Genomic DNA, 24,067 nt, shown 5'->3' with positions numbered 1-24,067 from the left:
GGGTGACCATTGGATCCAGAAGAATCAAATTGAGGACCATCGTAGAGGAGGAATTGCACTACAAATCTATTAGGGAGAATGAGCCGCTTTTAGTGGACATTTTGGGGGATACTCTACCTGTGAAGATAACTGTAGATAGATTTGTGGAACTCTTGGGGGCTCTTACTATCAAATTTACTAAAGCAATTAAGGCCAAGGGGAGAACATTGCAGAAGGGTTGGTTTGATGAGGCATGCAAAGAGGCAAAGCAAGCACTATTGTTAACCCTTAAGGACCCAGCATCCAGTAGAAGAGCGTTAACTCAGGCGAGAGCTCATTATCACACTGAGCTCACGAGAAGAAAAAAGGGAATTGAAGGGGTGGCCTCGGAAGGTTTTCTGGATGCCGCTAAAAGAAGGGACCAGAAGGCATTTTGGGAGTTTGTGAAGGGTGGTCCCGCTGGGTGTGGAACACATGTGGTAGTGGGACCCATGTGGAGGAAGGAGCATGGATAAAGCATTTTGGGAGCCTGTTCGGGGTTGCTACCACCGAGGGGTTTGCAGTTTTAGCTGAATCATCTTTAAAATTTGAAGTGGAGGAAGTTATGAAGGCCATTCATCAACAAGCCCATAATCGGGCACCGGGTCCGGATATGATTCCCTCAGATATGTTTCAGGACCCCTTGGATTTGTGGGCACCTCTCTTAACAATAGTGTTTAATGCTTGCATGAAAGCTGGTATTTTCTCGTGGAAAAGGGCCATAATCTTCCCCATATTTGAAAAGGGGGATATGGCCAGCCCTAGTGCATATAGGCCAATTTCACTGTTGGACTCTTCCTTCAAAACTTTTGGAAGAGTATTGTTAGCCCGCATGGAAACCTGGTTGGTGGAACAATCCATTTTTTCTGACATTCAGTTTGGGTTCCGCCCAGGAGTTGGTACCATGGAGCAGAGTCTTAATCTATATCTCCTAGTGGCCAATTCGGTCTTTTGTAGGGGTTAGACGATGTATTTAGCGTTTATGGACCTGAGCACGGCCTTTGACAAGGTAGACAGGGCAAAGTTCTGGGCTGTGCTTGGGTCCTTGCGTTGCCCGGGGGACAACTTGAGGGTGTTGGTCGATATACATACAGACAACGAGGCATGCGTGCGCAGTGGACCGGAGAGTCACTGCACGGCATGCTTCAGTGTTGGATGTGGTGTGCGGCAGGGCTGCGTGTTGGCCCCCATATGCTTTTGTCTGTACATTAATGGTCTCTCTGGGGACCTCATCAACATCCTAGAAGATTTTCTAGTCTTGGGGGGACAGGCTTTTCCTGTCCTAGCGTATGCTGACGATACAGTATTAATCGCCAGAACACCGAGAGCTTTACAGACCCTGATCAATGCATACACAACATTCATGTGCGAATTGGGGCTAAAAATTAACACCTAAAATCTGCTGTGATGGCGTGCGTGGGCAGGAAGCGGCCTGCGGCAATGAGACCGATGTTATGTGCTGGAGAGGTGATACCCAGGGTAAATGTTTTTGATTATTTGGGGATAAGCTTCTCGGAAGCTCTAACTGGAAAAGCACACCTGGCCAAACAATCTACTAAACCGAGCCAGCAAATAGGGCGTATCTTCCGCTTTATGTCAAGGTGTGAGGGAGAACCACTAGAAGTGATATCTAAGATTTACAGTGCCCAAACAATGGCAGTTACAATGTATGGTGCCCCATTATGGGGCTTTCAGAGGGCTGACGAAATGCAAATAAAAGAGAACAAATTTCAGGAGACTCTTGGGGCTTCCAAACTCTGCGGCAAGTATTGCTATTCATCGCGAACTGGGAATGGAGTTTTGGAAGACCTGTGGGCGTTGGCCCCAATTTTGTTCTGGGTCCGGTTATGGGCAAATTAATTTGCTTCCCTCTGCCACTTCATCATTCGATCTGTATTGGGAAGGGTGGGGTGGCAAAGAATTCCTTGGCTGGATTATATTTCCAAAGCCCTTGGGGAGGCCAACCTCAGTACTCTTTTTCCGCCTGATGCATTAATAACAAAGGCTGAGGGGAAAAGTCATGAACTGTTGCTGGGTGAGGCAGCGAAGAAAAGAATACTCTTAGAGTATGGAATTAAATCCGGTCAATTGCATACGATGATCAGCAGGCCCTCTGTAATCCAACCGGTGGCTAATTACAAAGGCAAGGTTTGATTGCCTCCTTCTGCAAGGAAACACAGCAAAATGGAAAGGGTTTCCGGACTCTGCTAGCTGCCCGGTGTGTGGACACCAGCGTGAAGATTTGGCACATGTATTATTGTTTTTTATTGGTTATGCTGGGATACGGAGAACTACATTGTTTTTTTTTTTAAAACTTTATTTAACAATTGTGGTGGTACACTTACTTCACAACATGACATTCCATAACTTTCCTTGTTACACTTATCCAATATCGGGACTTGATTCCAGTTTAAGGATTCTGCACTCTTGATACATTAACAGTTCCCCCCGGGCTGCTTCCAGCCGACCCCGATTCACACAGGTATACCCTAAATAGAGCCCATATGTCCTTGGGTTTGCATGGGCTTGGCAAGGACATTACGTATTGTTCCTCACACTCATTTACATATGTCAATTCTTTAAGAAAATGGTTTGCGCTCGGGCGTTTGTACTTTTCCAGTGTTGTAGTATACATTTTTTTGCCACTGCGCATGCTACATTGAACAATCGCCTAACCACTTCCGAGGTCTTGCCAATGTCGCCAAACAAATATTTCTGAGGTGCTAGGTCCGCCGGGATCTGTGTGATATCTTCTAGGGTGGATGCCACTTCACCCCAGAACTTGTGTATGAGGGGGCAACTCCAATACATGTGGAATGAGTCGACCTGCTCGCCCCCACATTTCAGGCACCTGCTTCAGCCATCTCGTGTAAATCTCGCTACTTTCTGAGGGGTGTAATGTAGCTTGTTTAACACCTTAAATTGGATCTGGCGGAGACCTGCATTGATGGAGACTTTTTTGGTTAAAGCACAGTACTTCCCCCATTTTTCGTCTGGAATCGTGATCCCCAGGTCGGTCTCCCATGACGATCTGATCTTATTTGTTGTGGGTGTATGTACCTGCATTACTGCATATAGCCCTGAGACACTAACCCCTCCTCGGGTGGGCAGCCCAGCAAGGCACGGGTGGGTGAGTGGTTCCTCCGGAAACAGTGGCCATCTAGCTTTAAAAGACATTCGCATGCGATGGTATTGTAATATTTTCAGTGGATCCCTCCCCATCCCTACTTTAAATTCCTCCAAAGTTATAAACTTGCCATTAGGGTATATGTCCCGGAGTTTAAATTCCCCCTCTGGATCCCAATTTGTGCGGATACCCGGGTCATAGGATGGTGCTATACCGGGGAAGTTCCAGAAGGGTGCTTCTGAGCAATAAGGAGCTGCAATCCCGAGCCTGCGGAAGAGTCTAGACCATGCGTGTACTGTAATACTAACCGGGTGGAAGGGGCAGTCATCTTTATATTTCTTATTGAAGATTATGGACCGTATATCGGTGGGGAGAGCAGCGTGCTTTTCGATAACAACGTGTGGGGAGGTATCTAGCTCATCGTACCAGTATTTGATAAATTGGGCCTGCGCCACTAGATAGTACAACTCAAAATCTGGGGCAGCTATTCCCCCTTTGTCATATGGCTCCACCATCTTTTCCCACTTCATTCTCGCTGTGCTCCCTCCCCAGACAAATTCCACCGCCAAGGATCGAAGGGTTGCAAAGAACTGTGCCCCCGGCCACAACGGAATATTAGTGAATATATATAGCAATTTCGGGAGTATTACCATTTTTAGTATGGCCACTCGACCAATGAGTGAGATGGGGAGTTGTGTCCATAACTTGAGTTTGATAGATATGCTATTCAATAGCTGGTCGTGATTGTCAGCATAGAGAGAGGTCGCTCCCCCCGACACAACTATTCCTAGATATCTGATCCTGGTGGGAGACCATTGCAGACCATATGTGTCGATCGGACATCTCGTGGCGGGGGTTAAGGGGAATATCTCGGATTTAGCCCTGTTGGTTCTATAGCCCGAGTACTCAGCAAACTCATGTATTGTTTCGATCGCAGGGCCTAAATGTACATCTGGTTCTCGGATATATAACAATGTGTCATCTCATATAGGGAAATTGATTGGGTCAAGCCAGCCATTGTTATGCCCCTCTGCCCCTGGTGTTCCCTGATTGCTGCCGCAGCTGGTTCAATCGTGAGGGCAAACAATATAGGGGAAAAAGGACATCCCTGCCGCGTACCTCTACCCAGCCTAAACCAGTCAGACAGCAAGCGGTTGGTCAGTACTCTGGCTCCTGGGTCCGAGTATAACAGACCGACACATCTCAGAAAGTATGGACCTATACCGAATTTCCTTAGCACTTTGAACAGATAGAGCCATGACACCGAATCAAACGCCTTTTCAGCGTCAAGTGAAACAGCTACTGCCTGGGCTTCCGGTTTTATCTGGGCCATTATACCGAACAGCCTCCTAAGGTTAAGGGCCGTCGATCTAGTAGGGATAAAGCCGCACTGGTCGGGGTGTATCAATGTGGGCATGTGGGGAAGAAGTCTAGTGGCCAGAATTTTAGCAAATATTTTAGCATCACAGTTAAGCAGGGATAGGGGTCGATAAGAAGACATCTCATTGGATGGTCGCCTGGGCTTCAGCAATACTGTGATTATGGCTTCTCTCATTGATGGTGGAAGGGTGCCCACCTCCACAGCCTCCTCCCATACCGACAGTAACACCGGGGTTAGTTCCTCGCTAAGCTCCTTATATAATTCTGCAGCAAGCCCGTCCGAGCCCGGTGCCTTACCGTTGGCCAATGATTTGATCGCATCGGCGATTTCCTCAGTGGTCAAGGGTTGGTCCAATGCCAGCCTGTATTCCGTGGGCAGCGTTGGGAGGGTGATGCCGTGGAGGTATGCCTCCACCTCTTCGGGCGATTTCGAGTCGTGATTGGAATAGAGATTTGAGTAGTACCGAGTAAACTCTCTATTAATCCCTTCTTCGCTAGTGACCACTGAACCATCCTCTATCAGTATACTGGAGATCGGTGTGTGTTGCCTCTCGGCTTTCAGTAAATTGGCCAGGGTGCGCCCTGCTCTGTTGCCCTCACCATATCTGCGTGCCCTATGAGGGGTTGACATATACAGTAGTTCTCTGATAGCTAGTTTGTTGAATTCTAACAAGTTACGATTGATATCTGAGAGGGTTTCATTATCATGTTTGTCAGTGTATCTAGCCTCCAGGTTCCCCAGGCGTTTCTCCACCTCCTCCAGCTCTATCCGAACTGCCCTCAGCATACCTGTGGACTTAGAAAGCAGTATACCCCTCACCCATACCTTAAAGGCCTCCCACAGGGTATGACAGCTATTCACTGAACCCCTGTTGGTGTCGAGGAAATGTCCTACCTCTATATGTAATGACTCCGCTACCCCTGGGTCGGTAAGGATATCTGGTGGCATCCTCCATATTCTGGCTTGGGGTTTTACGCTTCCTAGTATAATTGTCATCATTACAGGGGAGTGGTCTGAAAAAGTACGGGGAAGTATTTCACAGTTGTCTATCTGGTGTAAGAGGTCCGATGAAATCAACCAATAGTCTATTCTGGACTCGGTGTCATGCACTGATGAATAAAATGTGTATTGTCTCCTATGTGGATGTATTGTTCTCCAAGAGTCGACCAGTGCCATTTGTGACAGCATCTCTGCCGCCCTAGAGAGTGCTCGATGCTTTGTACTGGAACGATCTAACGTAACGTCAAGGATAGTGTTAAAATCCCCCCCCCACAAAATTTGTTCAAGTCCCGTGTATCCTATCTCATGTACCACATTCACATAGAAATCGGGATCGTCCATGTTCGGCCCATGTGTGTTTACCAGCACCACCTCCCTTCCCGCTATGCTCCCCCATACTATGACGAAGCGTCCCTGGATATCCACTTTGCTTTTTCCGTATCGAAAGCCAACAGAGGGGTGTATAAGGGTCAGAACCCCCCTCGCCTGTGTGGAGTATTCTGTATAGTATCGATTGTGTCCCCAGTTCTTCAAAAAGGCTGTGTTTACTTTGCGGAGTGCATGAGTCTCTTGCAGCATGACCACCTTCGGGCAATGCCTAGTAATGTAGGCTCCCAGCTTTCTAGATTTAGCTTGATTGTTCAGACCCCTAACGTTCCATGTGAGGAGTTTTAACTTCAGTCCCTTATCTTTTACTCCGGCACGTGCCATAGCTGTGTGTTAATCTCATCATTCTTGTTCCGGTTTTTCCCGGGCGATTGTCATGTGCAGCGTTGTGACCACCACTTTTAACTTGTAACACCCTTCCAACTGGGCTCCCCAGATTCCTCCCCCTACATGATTCCCATAGATCCCAACAGAATGAATTTTATCACAACTTCTTGAATCCCTCCCCACATCATCTACCCCAACCTGACGATGTTGCCCAATAACACTCGGGATTCCCCCAATGGGCATACCCCTGAAATAAACTTGGAACTTTCCTGAGGGTAGCTGCTGTCGCTATCTGGCCACCTTGTCGGGGGCTCACGGCTCGGACCTACATTAAGTTTGTGTCCAGGCCGTTCTCTGTATTGATTCACGTTTCCCCGTGGCATGATTTAGGCGGTACAAGTCCTTCAGTCTGCCGCATCCAGCCCCTCCACTCCCGGCTGGTTCCCGGCGTTTTTATCGTGTGTCCTGTCCCTGGGAGGTAGAGGGATGGAGGCCTCCACGTATGCCATGGCCTCATTGGGGCTTTCAAAGAAATGGGCCCTGCCTCCATGTTGGATTCTGATCTTCGCGGGAAAGATCAGGGCATAAGGTACCCTCCGCATCCGTAGTTGTCTTTTCACCGGCTCATAGGATCTGCGTTGTGCCTGCACCCCAGCAGAGAAGTCGGGGTAAATGTGGATTCTATTGTGTTCGAAGTGCAACGTGCCTTTCTCCCTGGAGAGCCGGAGGATTGCATCTCTGTCTCGATAGTTGAGGATGCGTGCTATGATGGTACGAGGCGGTGCCCCGGGCTTCGGTGGTGGTGCCAGGATGCGGTGGGCCCTTTCAACCAGGAAATGTTCCGAGAGAGATTCAGAACCAAGGACGTCTTTCAAAAGGTGTTCCACCTGCCGCTCCATGTCTCCCTTGCCGAAGGTCTCCGCGACCCCAACAATCCGTATGTTGTTTCTGCGGGATCTGGATTCCAAATCCTCGCATTTGCTCTGGGTTTTCCGCAGTTCAATCTGCAGCTGGGCTATGTCTCGGCCATGCTGGGATATTGTATCTTCACTTGCACTGATTCTATTCTCCGTGTCCGTTATTCGTGAGCTCTCCTTCTCCACTCTGGCCTTCAAGGATCCGATCGTTGCCACTATATCGTCCAGCTTGACGTTTACAGCCATGAACCCGTTTTGGACCAGCGTCGCCAAGCGTTCCAGGGGGTCATCTTCCTGCCTGTCCGGGGGCTGATGTGGCCCACCAGGCACACCGCATGATTGGGAGTTAGCGAAGGAATCCATAGGGCCAACCTTTTAGCCTCCTGCACCCTTTTTTTCAGTGCGGCCCATATAGGATGATGAAGTGGGTCGAATCCTCCCACGTAATGCGTCGTTGACTAGGATCCAGACAGTATGGGGGTTCTATGTCTCGTGTATCCGCTCCTGGTTCGGATATCTGTCCCCCTCCGCTTGTTCTTCCCGTCACAGCCACCTGGGGAGTCCGATACACGTGGGTACCCAGCCGGCTGCCTCACCGACGCACCCGGGCTTACGTTGTACACCCCACGGGGAGTTATTGGAACCCAGAATAGTCCCCCTGGGCCTCCACGTTGTGCCTACGCAGCGTGGGTCCTGTCGTGTTTGTTGAGCCGCGTGTTATGCTTGTTAGGGATGGGGGGGCCAGGGAGTCCCACTCACTTGTGCCGCCGGCCGGCGGTGATTTCTACCGCGCCTTACCAAGGCGCCCTGCTCGGGTCAGGTCCGGTCCCACAGGAGGGCGGCCGGGTCCGGGGCCAAGTACAGCAGCGGGGCTCTCCCCGAGCACCGGCTCAGCGAGACCGGGTCGACGTTGGTTTCCGGAAGGCTCCGTGACTCTCCGCTCGCCGCCGCGCCCCTCCCCCACTGCGGCCCGCTCCTCCTGCGGCCTCTAGTGAGTCTGCCACGGAGCCGTCGGGCGGCGTCGCTGTCTCTCTCCTTCCGGTGTTTCTTCCGACCAGGATTTCTCGGCAGCCCAGCTGCGGTTTTGTCCGATTTTTGGAGGGTGTGTGTAAGAGACCCCCCGCCACAGGATTCTACTCCTCCAAAGTATGTAGAACGGTTCAGGAAGGATATTTAGCCGTAGGATTTTCTGGCCGAGCCGGAGCTCTCCCTTCAGGCGGCCATTTGCTGTGCGCCGAGAACTACATTGTTAACGCCCCTAAAGAAGGCAGAGATCCGCAACTATAAGGCAGCACTCATTTTTCTTTTGAGTGCAGACACTATCTATACTGCCTGGGCATTGCTTTCTTTTTTGAAGAGAGCAATGTATTTCAGAAAGGGGCTGATGAGGCTCCAGGGAGATGGAAGCTCTTAATGTAACGGTAGAATAGAAGGGGATGTGCTTCCTCAGTGACAATTTATTTTCTCTCTGTAAGGAATGGAACATTGGAACAGTGGTTTTGTATAATCTCATAATGTCATTTTTTTAATATGAACTGATTTATTAATGAATTATATGGATTATTGTACTAGACTTTTAAGGAAAATCTTTTAAAATATGAAATTGAACTTTTTTTTGGGGGAGTTTGTAATGTTGTTTTATCTGTATGTTTAATGGATCTTTGCATCCGAATACACTTTTTTGACTGACTGTAAATACATCCCCCAGAAAGAATTTATACCCCCTCATCTGGGATTTGATCAGAAGTTCATCTGGGGAGAAGCACCCTTATATTGCCCTCGCACAGAGCTTTGTCAATATATTCAAGCCACAGGATTCTTCTCCAGCCTTCCCTGGACATTAGAGACCTAATTTTAAAATGGCAGAGTGAGGCACCTTCATTTGTCCGAATTTGAATTCAAAAGGTTATTGGAGCCAACGCCCACTGGTCCTCCCAAAATTCCATACCCAATTCCCTATGAAGGGAAATACAGGTAGAGTCCCAGTAGCCTTCTGAAGAACAAATTCTCCTTTACTTGAACTTCATGGGCTTTTTGAAAGCCCCATAATGGAGCTCCATTCAGGGTGACAGCTTTTAAGTGGGCACAATATATTTTAAGGACAACATCTAGTGGTTGGCCGTGACAATGAGACAGAAAGCGAGAAATTCCTCCTACTTTTTGGGTTAATTTGACGGACTGTTTTTTCAAATGTGCCAACCCTGTGAGGGATTCTGAGAATATGATACCCAGGTAATCAAACTCCTTCACCCTCAGGATGATTTCCCCATTGCACAACATAGCACGCATTTTTGCCGTCTGCTTTCTGCCCACACAGGCCATTACAGCCGATTTCTTAGTATTAATCTTGAGCTCCAAATTTCCCATGAAAGTCGCATACGCTGTAATTAGAATCTGCAGTGCTCTTGGAGTCCTGGCTAGCAACACAGTATCTTCCGCATATGCCATTACAGAAAACACCCTACCCGTCCCCCCTCCCCAAAGCTAGATAATCAGCCTTTATGTCAACCAAAGCCTTTAGGAGCCCATTGGTATTCAAACAAAAGCATAAAGGTGCCAAAACACCTCCCTGGTGGACACCATACACGACTGTAAAGCATCCCATGCAGCGTCCCCCTGGCCCACTGTGCACACAGGCCTCATTTTCTCTATGTACTTCCATCAATATCTTTAAGATATCCCCCAGGCAGCCCATGCACCCGTGCACGGCCCACAACTTTGTCAAAGGCCGTGCTCAGGTCCATGAACTCAAGATACATCCCTTCGCCCTTACAGAAAACTGAATCTGACACCAATGAGTACAGATTGAGACTCTGCTCCATAGTGCCCACCCTGGGATGAAAACCAAACTGCAAATCGGAAAGGACTGACTCCTCAGAGAGCCAGGCCTCTGTTAGCCCCAACAAAACTCTACCAAAAATCTTGAAAGTAGTATCTAAAAGCAATATTGGTCTATACGATATCGGGCACGCCGGGACCCCCTTAAAAATGGGAAAGATAATGCCCCTTTTCCATGAAGATGGATAACAGCCTGTCTCCATACACGCATTAAATCTTGAAATAGGTCAGAAGGGATCAAACATCATCATCACCTGACCTGCTTCACTGCCTACCTTGATACAGTGGCAGTGGCACTCTTATGATAGTACAAGGGAATTCATTGCAAACTAAACAATGCACAACACTAGAATTAAAAAGTACATAGAGTAAACTTGAAAGCCAGAAAGCACTTTGGGCCTCATTACGACTGTTGCGGTAAGGCAACCAAGGCGCCGGTAGTGCTACCGGCGCCGTTGTTGCCATGCCGCAACATTACGAGTCTGCTCGCGGGTGCCGCTCTGGATGCCTGGTCAGACCAGGCGTGCAGAGCGGCACCCGCAAGCAAACCAGGATTGTAGCATTGGTACCGTTATGAACGGTACCACTGCTACCATCCTCCCCATTCCCATTGAGCCCTATGGGGGCTCAAATGGGAATGGGGACATACCGGCTCCGGGTCTCGCGAAAGGGAAATTACCAAGCCCTCCATGGTCGGAATGGCCCGGTAATTCCCCTTTCTCACGACCTGGAGCCGGGCCCCAGTTTGGGGGTAGCCATGCCCTTCTTAAGGGCATGGCTACCTCCAACCTCGTAATGAGGCCCATTGTGTCCTAGGAACAAACAAGGAATTGGGAAAAATAAAATAAAATAATAAGCAGATGTGATGCAAGGAAGACCAACAAGATAACCAAGGGCTCCCCAAAGAATCTGCACATGAGCACTCCAACTCGCAAAGAGGACCTGTGTGTGGCTGTCACCACCAGTAGTGATTTTAATTATATACATACACCAAGAAATCCCCTACCTCATTGTGAACATATTGTTTTGTAAGAAATACAGTCTTTCTTGTATTGCAGCATCTGGAATTCAGCACAGGCTAATCTTTTGGTACCTTATGACGTAAGCTCAGGTAAGTTTTCACCTTATTTTGAGTTGAGTGTTTTCATATGCACCTGTGATATAAAGTGCATTATTGACAATATCCTCCCAGTAATGATGGCACTCTATCTCTTTAAATCTCCCAGCTACAGGCTGTGTGTTACTAGCTGTCTCTGTCTTTAGTGCAGGTATGTTTTCCATTTTGAGATTACAATTTGTGATTGTACATATACTACTATATTGATTATCAGGGTGCAGAAGTACGACTATAACACAGTGGTGGGATGTTTGTTGGCAAAGACTTGTATTTATATAAAAAGAAAAGAAAAGGAAATACCTATCTTGTCCTATTTCTATGAGGGGTTGCCCTACCTCAAGAAAAAGGTATCAGGTAATATTATCCCTACCAAAAATATTGCCGTACATATGGTCGTCGGGAACGGCCATAGGCAATATTTTTGGTGGGAATAATTTATGGGGTAAATGGGTGGGGGGGGTGCAGGGGTGTCCCTCGCTCCCTTTAAAATATATGGGGGTTGCGGGGGTGTCCCCCGCAGGTTCCATGGGGTAATATCGCTGCAGAAATATGGCGACATTTTTGTATGGCGATATTTTTGCGGGGATATTATCACATGGAACCAAGAAAAATACTGAGGACTCTGTCAGGATATTCAGTAAAGTACAATATCCACCATCCTGTGTCCAAACCTATTTCCGTCCCTTACACTCTATCGCTAACTGAGGAAAAACTGGGTGTCTTCTTGATCGAGAAGGAGGATTCTCTCGTTCTGGACACAGATTTCAAATGTTTAGTTCTTGATGAAAAAACACATTGAGTGGTTCTTTAACTTAAAGGTTCTTATCCCAAGTATCGGGGGATAGGGTGTTCTTCCCCAATTCTTCTCTCCAGTTCACAAATGTAGTATCAGGTCTGGTGTACTACCCTGCCAGACTTTACTGTAGACCTTCTTAGCACAAAAACACAATTCCCAAGTATCAGTGGGGAGTCTTTTCCCCTGCTCTGTCTCCAGCTCGCAAGTGCAGTGTCAAGTCTGGTTCACTATCCTGTGTGAAGGATCAGAAATGAGAGGCGGACACAAAGGTATAGATTTATTGACGGTTCAAAGAGCGGAATTAAGGCATCCAACCATATACTAATGACACGCCAGTCACGAGGATCCAAAGTCAAATATATTTATTCAATAATAGCATTTGACCAAATGGATCTCAGTGACCCACGATGTGTAAGAAGGCGGACACCGTGAGGAGAGAGAGAGAGAGAGAGAGAGAGCGAGCACTGGTACAACAGGCACATATATAGCAAACTTCACAGCATTAGAAGGCATTGCCCGGCCCCCTTTGTTCAGACATTACCAGACTAGGGTTCAAGGGGTTACTACGTAATTCATTATACTAAAACATTCTACACTCTTGCTGCCAGTGTCAAGACAATTTACTATCTGAGAACCAGGTGTATCTGGATGAAGGAAAGCATATCATGTTCCCTATAACGAGGTGGCATTCCTTGCCTTACCAGCCAATGTTATCTCTCTGTGCTAAGGCCAGGCAGTTCTGAAGCAGAAATGAATAACAACTGCTGCGGGGAGCACATACAGTCATGTATAATTCTTTCTAGCTGCCTGTTATAATAGCCCAACTAGACAGAACGGCACCTGGGTTTGCAGATTACTCGTGCTTATCTACAGCTTCAAGGTTCTCTCATTATAAGACAAAACAATTAATGTGGCAGCCTGGCATTCTTAACTATGTAAGCAACTCAAAGTTCAAGCAGCGGTCGGTTACTGTGCTCATGTTGAAAACCAGAATATATATATATATATATATATGCTATGAGCAGAGAGCAGAACAAAAACTCAAAATGGCCTCCTTACACAAAATGGCTTCCCAAGCAATGGTTTCAGGTTCACATGTTGCGACATTGTTTCATGATTCGAAAGTGGTACGAGTGCGCTTAGGCCAATATATAATCAGATGGCATAGTTGCATTTACATTTCTACATTATCAGTTTCAGACATGTTTATTAAACAGAAATGGGTTTGGCTAACGCCTCTCTATCCCTATACTAAGGAGAGTTTCCCTGCCTAGGAAATTAAAACTAAAGATCAGTCTGTGTCAAGTCATTAAACTTATAAAACTGTCCTTGTGTCGAAAACATTCTAATCTGGCACTCACACTAGACATAAACAACTAACAGTGTAAGGAAATGTCTCTGACTTAGAGTTGGCAAAAAAAGGTTCATAATCAAAAGTAAATGAATACATCCAGCAGAAAAGCATTTTCCAAGGAGAAACCCTTGGATCCAGAGGTTCCCCTACACTGGATTTTTAGGCTGAATGGCAAAAGTGTCTCTTTCAAATAACAGTTTCTTGATGTTCAGGTAGGATGGCAAAAGTATCTCTTTAAATCATGTTCGGAAAGTTCTTGTGCAAATAATACATTCCATAGCATTCAACTCTGTCTTGGTTTCTTTGTACTGGATTCACAAAAGGGTTTTATAACATTCAGCTCCTCCTTGGTTTCCTTATACTTGAGTTACAAGAGTTCTTATTACGATGATCAATAACACATTAAGCTCCTGAAAAAAAACATTTAGACGGGGGCGCGCCGCCTGTAGAGGCAGGCGGGGGGATCCCTCGCCGAGTCCCGCTCCTCTACCCCGGAATATCGACTTGACAATTGGGAAATCTGAAAACCAGGGCTGCTTCCTCATTGTGCGAACCCGCCTGCCATACGTGGGCGAAACACATTGCAACCGCGTGGTGCGGCGTAGGTGTCCGAAAAGTCTGTGAAGCCTGGCCGCGCTGCTCCAGAAGAGTTACCTAAGCAGCGGACGTCCGAAAATAACTGTCTGACGCCGGGCAGAGTAAGACCAGCTTGAGGGGCATTGGACGACCCAGGCTAGGAGTCGCCTGCCGGGGATAGTGACCCTCGAGGGAGGGTTGGATCCGGGGCCCGTTCAGTTCCACCGCACCAGTGAGAGCGAGCGGGGTGGGGGCTCCTGGAAGATTTACGCGAGACAACCACGGCGGATCCTGCAACGTCAGAGGTCCCAGCGACCGAGTTTGCGTGGTTTGTGAGCAGATCGGACCCTGGCAGTACGTAAGGAGGGAGTGGGGAGACCCTGGCGTACCGTGTGACAAGTAAGTGGGCAAGCGGAGGTGAGCGACCCCAGCATACAGCACCAGGGTAGGTCTGGGTGAACCATTTACACCCCGCGTTGCCTAGACCAAGTGGGGCTACCTACACCCAGCCCCCACGACAGCCAGAACTCCCTGGAGGAGGGGTGAGGGAGACAGCCAGGCTGGATTGGGAACTTAGACATTTGCTCCCCCACCAGACAACCCAGTAAGACTCTTAAGCTTGAAACCAGCCAACGGGAGCCTGGGTGACTGACCATAAATACCTGTGAGTGGTGAATCAGATGCCCCCTGGGTTATAGTGCTGGTGCCAAGATATTCAGCATTGCCCCTACGCTCACACGACCAGGGAATATTAACTGGGCTTTCCCCCGAACTGGAACACTGGCAGCAGGAGGAGGGGGGTTAGAGGATAGCCCGGACCCGGCACCTTCTGAGTCTCACGAAACAGCTGGGGGTGGGGGAGGGGGACCCCTCCCCAAACCGGGGACCCAGAGGGGTGGCAATTGCAAATCCCAAAAGCTCCCATACTGATCCCTACGCATGTAGAGTTCCTACAAATGGGAGTGTCCCGTCATTGTCTCCATGAGTGGCCCTAACCTGTCCCGGCCCCTGAGCGAAGGAGATCCTGGAAGAGTCCCGGAGACGGAGGAAGAGCGGAGAGCATCCAAACGGAAGTGAGGCAGCGGCAGGCACAGGGGTGTACCGGGGGAGAGGGAAGAGCCACCCAGCAGTCAACAAGATCTCTGACAGAAGACCGGTGAACCCTCTCTTGCAGTAGTAACACGGAGGGACCTCTCCGCACAGTAGCTCCACGCAGGGTGGTCTCGATGCCAGGGATCAAAACCAAAAGCACCCACACGAGAACCAGAATGCCACAAAGAGCCAAGAAAATCAACTTGAGAGGTGTTGGAATGCGAAACAGTGTCTCGCTCCCCCCTCTCCAGAGGGTCTTCCCATAGCAATTTGCTCTCTGTCTCCAATCTAAGATGAACTCGGATAAGGAGGAACTGTTACGCTGCTTGAAGGGGATGAAAACCAGGCTAACAAATATGTTCCAGAGTCATCTGGAACTGATGAAGGAGGACTTGAAAACTTAGCTTCAAGAGGTCAGGAAAGAAATGAACGACCTGGGGGATAGAGTGGATGTGGTTGAAAACCGTCTGTCATGCCTGGCGGAGGAATCAAAGCAGAGTAACATCTTACTGGACCAGGTCGCCAGGGCCACAAACAATCTAGAACTTCAAGCTGAAGACCTTGAAAATAGGGTTCTACGTGATTTCGCAACCTATTTTTGGTCGTGGTACTTTTCATCGCCGGATTTTACATCGCCAGAAACCCTGTTTTTGTTTTTTTTTTTATTATGGGGGGTACCCCCCAGCCCCCCCTTACTATTATAATAATACCCCAACCCCAACAAAACACCCCCCAAAATAAAAAAATTAATAAACAGGGTTTCTGGCGATGTAAAATCCGGCGATGAAAAGTACCACGACCAAAAATAGGTCGGCGAAATGCATGTATACCGAAAATAGATCTCAGAGGTCCAATATAAGGGTCAAAGGCCTCCTGGAAACTATCCTGGACAAAGACGTGCGAGATACCCTGCAACACTGCTTTAGCAGTATTCTAAATGATACCTCCCCATCCCCCAGAGAGATTTGCGTTTCACAGAATCCATCGAGTGGGGCCCAAGAGGAACGAACCGGGAGCTAGGCCCAGAGATGTCTTAATCGCAATGACATCCTACGGCCTAAAAGAAGACATCCTTAGAGCTGCACGCACCCACAAAGAGCTCACGATCAACGGTGGACGGATACACTTATACCAAGACCTGGCACTGGTCACTCTCCATAAGAGGAGGCTCAAGCAACCGGTGACGAAAGCCCTACAAGCAAAGCAAATAACATACAGGTGGACTTACCCATTTGGCCTCACCTTCCCATGGGAGGGGAAACAATGGAGAATCGGTACATGCGAGGAGGGTCTCTTATTGCTACGGATAGAAGATGAGCGGAGCAGCCAAGTGAAAGTTAGTCCCCAACACAGAGCCTCCTGCAGCCAGTAGAACCACTGGGAATGGTCAACAGAAAGGAAAAAGAGAGCGAGCAGGGAAAAGAAGTTGACCGGCCCAATCAAATATCATGAGAGAGAATCCCCGAGGACTAAACAAAACAAAGCAGACACTGGAACGGTCGGCTGTGAAACACAGAGTCAAAGCTGATAGGTCACAAGGATATACATAAGACTCCTGCACAGCGGCAGGTAGTTCGTTCATCATTGGAATCCAGTTCGGGATATGTTCCAATCCCGGCACAAGTTTAAAAGGAGGGCGAAGGTGGCCCATGGTCCGAAGGAGACATGTGGGATGGATCCAAAGTCCCCAGGCCACGGGAGCCCTCAAAGGGAGAGCGGGGGGTGGAGGGCGGGGGGGGGGGGTGGAGTTTCTAAGTTGATTAATGAGAGGATGGAATAAGACGGAATATACTGAATAAGACATGAGGTCTGGAGTGCGTACGGGGGAGAGAAGAAAGTCCCTGGAAGCTGAGGTGGGAAAAGATCCTAAAGGCACTAAAGAATGGCAAGTACAAATTGAGAAACCCACGTTCCTATGGCAGAAACGATAATAATATTGCTAAACTTACAGGGGCTTAATTATCCTAAGAAGCGCTGGGCAATCCTCGGCAGACTCGTAAAGATGCATGCAGCAATAGTGATCCTGCAAGAGACTCACTTGCTACAAGTTGATAAGAAAAGGCTCCGGAGTAGGTCCTACCCCCAGCAATACTTCGCCTCTAGTGGCTCGAAAATGAAAGGGGTGGCTATTCTGCTCAAGAAAGACCTGGGATTTCAGAAGCAACATATGATCCGTGATGTGTAAGGGAGATACCTGGGTATTAAAGGGTCAATCAAAGGGAGAACATACACAATCCTTGCGGTATATGCACCCAATGACAGGCAAGATGTTTGTGTGACCGCGCTCCTGCAGAAGATAGGAAGCTGGTGCGAAGGGCAGACTATCATAGGGGGGGACTTTAACTGCGTAATGGACCCTAACTTAGATAAAACGCTACCACCTACAGCAGCAGACTCCAGGAATAGACAAGCCCTGGGGAAATTCTTTAGGGATCTGGGTGTAATGAAGACCTGGCGCTTTTTCCATGAAAAGAACAGAGTACACTCACTATCCTGCTGTACATAGGGGATACTCTAGTAGATATGGTCCTAGTCTCAGCTACCCTTATCCCCCAGTGGACAAAGGTGGAGATTGGGGTACAATACCTATCGAATCATGCCCCGGTAATAGTAGGTATCGAAACAGAAAAGGAGGGAGGTAAACAGCCTCCTCCTTGGAGAAGGAACAAACTGATCCTGCGGGATATAGCGCTTAGGGCTCATATGGAGGGAGCAATAAATAACTACTTCAAAGAAAACGACAACAGGGAGGTTGACTGGAAAATAGTATGGGATGCAAGTAAGGCAGTAATAAGAGCCGAATTTATAGCACAAACGGCGGCACATTATAGAGAAAGGGCCCTAATAACTCAAAAGTTGGAAAAGGCACTGAAAGAGGCTGAAGATACCCATAAAGGTCGACAATCCCGAAAATCATGGCGAGAGCTAAAGAAAACCCGCGGCCAGTTAGAACACCCTATGGGGGACCGCATAGCGCAGTCGCTACTACACACCAAGCAATGGTATTATGTACATGGGGGGAAAGCTAACAGATTTCTCGCAGCCAAGTTGAATAAACAAAGATCCCGTAACAATATTGTAGGTCTTAAGAACAAAAAGTGAGATATAAGTAGGTCTGAAGAGGATAAGTTGGAAACAATGGTCCAGTTCCATGAAGAGCTATTAGGTAAAGAAAACCTAAATGGGACAGACCAAAGATACTATCTTCTGTCAACCCTGTTACCCCAAATCTCTGAACAAGATAGGGATGAGCTTGGGGGAATAATCACGTCCCAAGAAATCAATGACGCTATATCAGCACTATCGGGGAATAAAACACTGGGGCCGAACGGGCTGGGGAATGGCTACTATAAAATATTTTGGGCCCAACTCCAGAGGCTCCTTACCCACCTCTTCAATTACATCAGAGAGACGGGGTCGGTCTCCTTAGACATGGCAAGGTCACTGACGATCCTAACCCTAAAACCAGGGAAAGACCCCTTAGAATTCTCGAGTTACTGCCCGATTACGCTCCTAAATACAGACGCAAAACTATATGCCAAAATAATCACAAATAGATTGGCGAGAGTCCTCCCGGGCATCATTCATGAAGACCAAGCGGGTTTATTAAAGGGAGACATACGCAAGATAATGTCAGAAGGGCCATAGATATAATTGAATGGGGAACGAGATCCAAACAGAAATTTTCATTAGCCGCCCTAGATGCCAGGCAGGCCTTCGACACTTTACACTGGGAGTACCTAAAATAAGTCCTGGAAGGGTTTGGGTGCGGGCCAACATTTAGTAAGATGATACTGGCTAATTTCCAATCCCCATCCACACACTTCCTGGTGAATGGCCTGAAATCAAAACAGGTGGACATCCAGAGGGGCCCATCAGGGATATCCCCTATTCCCATCAATCTTCGCAATGTGATGGAGCCCTCAGCACTCCAATTTAGAGAAGATTCAGAAATAAAGGGGGTACTAGCTATGATATGATATGATATGGCATTTGTAACGCGGGGAGCTGGGAACAAAATCCAAAAAATAGCATTATACGCAGATGATGTGATGATCTACATGGGGGACACCAGGAATACCCTACCGAAGGTCATAGCAAAACTAAAGAAATTTGCCATCACATCAGGGTTTGCAGTGAACTACTCTAAATCTAAAGCGATGAACATCTCAGAAGAAGACCCAGAGGTGATCGAAGAGATGAGGGCAATTTTTCCCTTAAGTTGGGAGAAAGATTCCCTAGAATACTTGGGGATCTGTTTAGGTAGGGTAACGGGAACCAATTTAAAGTAAATATCCCTCCTCTTTGGAAACAGCTGAAGGAGGATTTACAAAGAGGGACAATCAGGAACTATTGTGGTTCGCACAAATAGCAGCAGTAAAGATGTCTCTCCTCCCCCGTCTTCTATATGTAGTGAGCTCGATACCCACTGAGATTCCGCCTCACCTAATTAAAGAACTCCAGAATGCAATTTTCAAGTTCATATGGGGGAGGGGGAGACCTAGAATTCAAAGAGGCATCCCGACACGTGCCCCTCTTCTAGGAGGCTTGGGAGTCCCTGACATTGAGAGATATATCATGTCGGCACAGTTGGCCCGATGCTCAATTGGTCGAGACAAGGGAACAAAAAAGGCTGGTGTGGAATTGAACAGGCAGTTTCTCCAATTCCATTGTTAGCGCTCCAGGCCCTGAGCCCTAGATCCTGCGAATCAGGGTGGGGAACTGTTAGAGTCTACTAGGGTATCCCTGCGGTATTGGGACAGAGCGATGCGAATGAAGGAGATCAGTCGAGGCCTGGACCCATTCTCCCCACTTGCACACAATACAGATTTTACTCTGGGCCTACAACCGAAGTTCTGAAAGGGTTGGAGCGGAGCGGATTCTCTGACCCTGGGGGAGATGTTTCTGGGTGGTGACCCGAGACCCTTCACGGAGTGTAAAGAGAAATTTGATATTAGTGAAAAAGAAAGATTCAAATACATACAAATAAGGCACTGGTTCTCCCACCCAGCTGTGAAAAGAGACGGAACGAGGTCCCCCATCTGTCTAGAATTAACTATGCAGGACGAGGGGACAGTGAAGGGAATATCAAGAATATACAGACGGCTTGACAGAGCGCAACAAGCAGACAATCTTCCATATAAACATTCCTGGGAAAGAAATATGGGTGAACCAATCACAGAGGTAGAATGGAATCAGATATGGACCAGAAGGCCTCTCGGGGAAGGCCTTCTGTGCACTGCAGAAGTTTCTCCATTATTTCTTTCAGCTCCACGATCTCCTGCCGGCTGCCCACTGTGACCTGGACTGGAGAATGCTGCTTTTCGGCACAGCCATATGTGCGAGAGCTCCGGTGCTGCTCCTGGTACTCCAATGGTCCTCCAAAAGTGCCTGCTGGGTCTCTCCTTCTTTCCTGGCATGCTGGTATGTGATTCCCGCGTTTGCAAGCTGCCGCATAGATGTGCCTGTTCTCTCGACTTCTTTCGGCACGGTCCTCTCCCGTTCTGTCTTCACTTTGATTGCGGATGCCATTTTGAAATGTCCTGCACTTGTGATTTAACCAAACTACTAGTCTGCACAGTCAACTTTGGGTTTCTTTCAATCTGCATCAGCTTCTTTCTTCTCTTCCTCGTCTCAATACTTGAGGCTTTATGGGAGTTGAAGTCCCTAGAGTTTATGGGATATCTAAAATAAGGTTGTTTAGAAGTTCTATTTAGAAAAACACCAGAAACAGTAGATGTTATGCGTGCGTGGTGTATTTTGGAGGTATGAATGGGGTTTTCACTAGAATGGCAGTATGCCATCAGAGGTTTGTGTGTCATAGGCTTTTCAGAAGAAAGGGGGGAATGCCGCGTCTCGTCTAGTGGAGTCACCACCTGCCCCGGCAGTTGTCTCCTCCCCATGATCCTCCCTCATATTACCACCCCCAGGGTCAGGATCAGATAGCAGCTGTCGTCCCCTGGCCACATGGGAGGAAGTAATCGCCAGGGAATTAGCAAAGATTCTACAGGATTCATCACACTTGCCACACTTGAATGTAGATCTTACATTCCAGAAAATGTTTCTTCTTTTGGCAATGGTTACACGACCCCTTTGTTTTAGCCTCTTGTATCTCTCTTTCACTCTTACGTGGGTCGCTGACCCCTCTGGGCTGTCTCAGGATCGCCCTGACTTGTTCTGTAATTTGCTTCTCTTTTGTGTGGTCCCCAGACCCCTTTATATTATCTCAGGATCTCCATGACTTGCTGTGGACCCCTGGCCCACGATTGTGTACTTCTTCTGACTTGTGTGGGTCCTTGACCCCTGTGGGCTGGTTTTACAGGGCTTGCCTGACTTCGTATTGGTCTCAGACTCTGGTGTAATGTTCTGGCAGGGTTTCTCCAACTTCATATGCGTCCAAGACCCTCGTGTGCTGCTTTCGCAGGCCCTCTGCCTCTACTTCACTTAATTTTCAATTGAATAGACCTGGTTTACTCTCCTGCCAGTTACTGTTCCACATAAGATACTTTGTAAAGTTCATTTCAGTTTTTACAGTTCTTTCAATATCCATTTTTGCTTCTCGGGATATTGGTATGTGTCTCGTTATTCTGTTTGGCCCCCTCGGTGTCCCGCCAGCCAAACCCTTTCCCTACCTTTGGGAAATGTTGTCATGGTCTGTCTTGGGAGTAGAGCGAGGCTACCGTACTGCTTCTGCACTTGTTGTCCTGTCCTCAGCGGCTCGGTAGCAGCAGGCTCTCTCTTGCGTCTTTGGCTGCAGGCCCTCGCCTTGCTTTGGCTTCGGCAGTCGGGTTTTCTCTTTCCCCATCACCTGACAGGGCCCAGCTCCATGGAGCTACTGGAGACACTGGTCCCTCCTCGACAACATCTTCAGGGTCTCTCGCCACGGAACCGGCGTGTGGTTCCTCGCTCCTCCAGGGCTAGTTTGACAAGGTGCACAGTCCTTCCTTGCTTTTTATCGCTGGGCTGCCTCTAATAGAGTGTACCCCATATGTTGGTCCCGCAGTCGGCTTTTACCTCTTTGCCTGATCGTCCTCGTGTCAGTGATTGTATGCACTCCTCCTGGGTAAGCCTCACTCTTCCTCATCTCAGTATGACTTGGGTGAATGAAGTCCTCAAGTCTACAGAGATACATAGAGTTGTGGGGGACCACAGGGGACTGAGTGGGTTGAAGGAAAGAGGGCAGAAATGGAGGGGGTGAATTCCGCTTTCTCCCAAGGTGATCGTCACTGGTCCCATGGAGAGCTTGGCCTTGCGGGAAGGGGTTCCACCCAATGAGAGTAGTGATAATACCCTGGGATTTGTCACATGATTCTCATATGGCTTTACATTTGTTCTTAGCTGTTTACCTTTATTCGAGACAGGTATATTTTATGAATATGTTATACAATGGCCATGTTCTGTTAACATAAGCAGGTGGCATTTTCTGTTCACAGATTTTTATGTCACTTTTAGATGACGGACTAGTGAAGTCTGAAATGCATTGGCCAACACTTTTCCTGGAAACATTTAAATTATCAGATGTATCCTGGCTTTTATTTTCATATAGTTATAATGCTGGAAAAAGACACTTGACAGGTGATGTTTATTTTCTCGGAACTGAATACTAGTAGTCATTTAGTACACAATGTTGATGCTTAAAATAAATGTGCTGCTGTATTCTCAGCTGGTTTAAAGCGTTTTGTAGAACTGGTTGGTTTTGATATGTTTTGCAGTTATTTCCAAAAGCTACGTTTCATGAAAATAGTCAATTAATGTTTAGTGAAATAATGTTTTCTATAAACAGTGTTAGGTGTTGATGGTTGATACGCATCCCTTGTCAACTCTTTTAAAAATATATATTTACGTAAAGCAAATTGAAACTTGATACACTCAGTTATTTGTATGTGAGATCAGTTTAACAAAGTCACAACCTAAGATTTTGAATTTTATTGTGCATAACCCAATTACAGAATGTGACTTTTTCCGTTTTACTCTCAGACATTAATGAGTGTATATTGAATAATGGCGGCTGTGACCATTTCTGCAGAAACACTGTGGGCAGTTTCGAATGCAGCTGTCAGAAAGGACATAAGCTACTAACTGATGAACGCACCTGTCAAGGTGAGCATCTTCTTTCCAGAAAAAAGAAACACTAATGGCACATTTACAAAGACTTTTCCATGTGTTAGTGTGACTCATACCTAGAAAATATAATACTGTACGCATATGTAAGTGGCAAATGATTTACAAAGTAAGTATTTTGTATAAAATACATTTGTCCATAAAAGCATACAAAATATATCCAAATAGTTCAAATTTACAATCAAATGTTCTAGTTCCATAAGCACTAAGTAAACATTTCTCAACAGCAAAACATACAAAGAGTTACAAATATGTATAAAATGCCAGAGAAGGCTGACATTGTCTAAAATGGTCATGTCTTAATAACTGCATTAAAGTATTTTTTCTTAAAGCAGCATAATTGGTTCAAAACAATGAAATGGGACAAATCCTCCCCCACACCCATTTGGCATATGCAGTATTTGGCATCATTATTGCCACCATAACATTTGAAACTTAGGGGCTGATTCATGGAATTTGTGCGCCAAAGAACGGGGATTTGTGCGCCATTCTGCCCGCAAATCCCTGTTTAACAAATGGAGATGTGTGGGCAGAATGGCGCACGCATCCCCATTTTTTGGTGCAGAAATTCCATGAATCAGCCCCTTAATCTGTTCAGCAGGAACTGATCCAGCAGAAATCTAGTTACATGTGAACTTGCATACTTATTTTTAACCAATTTTAGGTTAGGTTTTACTCATTACACTGTCTTTAACAAAAAGTATGAGAGAACAGAATGTTTACTTATTTCAGTAAATTCTCTTACATATGTATGGAATTCCCTAAAGGGAGCCTTCAGGACCCATCATGAGCTAGTACCAGTAGTCTCTGGGTCGGTAAACCACAAAGTCAAACCTCAGTTGGAGAATTCATTTTTTACAAATCTTAACTATCTCAACTTATTACACACGTCACTCAGAATAGGTCAGAGAAAATATTTGTTTTACCTGTGACAGATTTTTAAACCTTTTAACTGTCAGGGGTTACCCCTCCTGCCCCCCCCGCAGTGCCAAGGCCTTTTTTGGTGATTTCCGTATT

At 47.2% G+C, this 24,067-nt stretch overlaps 1 protein-coding gene across 3 annotated transcripts in view; it reads left to right on the top strand.

Annotated features, from left to right (window-relative positions):
• The window catches only part of SCUBE1 (signal peptide, CUB domain and EGF like domain containing 1), a 2,600,196-nt gene that overhangs the window by 919,297 nt on the left and 1,656,832 nt on the right, over positions 1-24,067 (top strand). For 2 of the 3 annotated variants that reach the window (XM_069628128.1, XM_069628127.1), the window contains one exon: positions 22,907-23,029. The exons of the other annotated variant lie outside the window; for it this stretch is intronic. In XM_069628128.1, coding sequence (XP_069484229.1) covers positions 22,907-23,029 — 123 coding nt within the window. The remainder of the gene's footprint in view (positions 1-22,906; positions 23,030-24,067) is intronic. 3 annotated transcript variants of the gene reach the window in all.

The sequence above is a fragment of the Ambystoma mexicanum genome, chromosome 12 (assembly GCF_040938575.1).
Source record: "Ambystoma mexicanum isolate Mex_15411 chromosome 12, UKY_AmexF1_1, whole genome shotgun sequence".
Lineage (NCBI taxonomy): Eukaryota > Metazoa > Chordata > Amphibia > Caudata > Ambystomatidae > Ambystoma > Ambystoma mexicanum.
The sequence above is the reverse complement of the archived record's forward strand: the minus strand, read 5'-3'. Positions and strand labels throughout refer to the sequence as shown.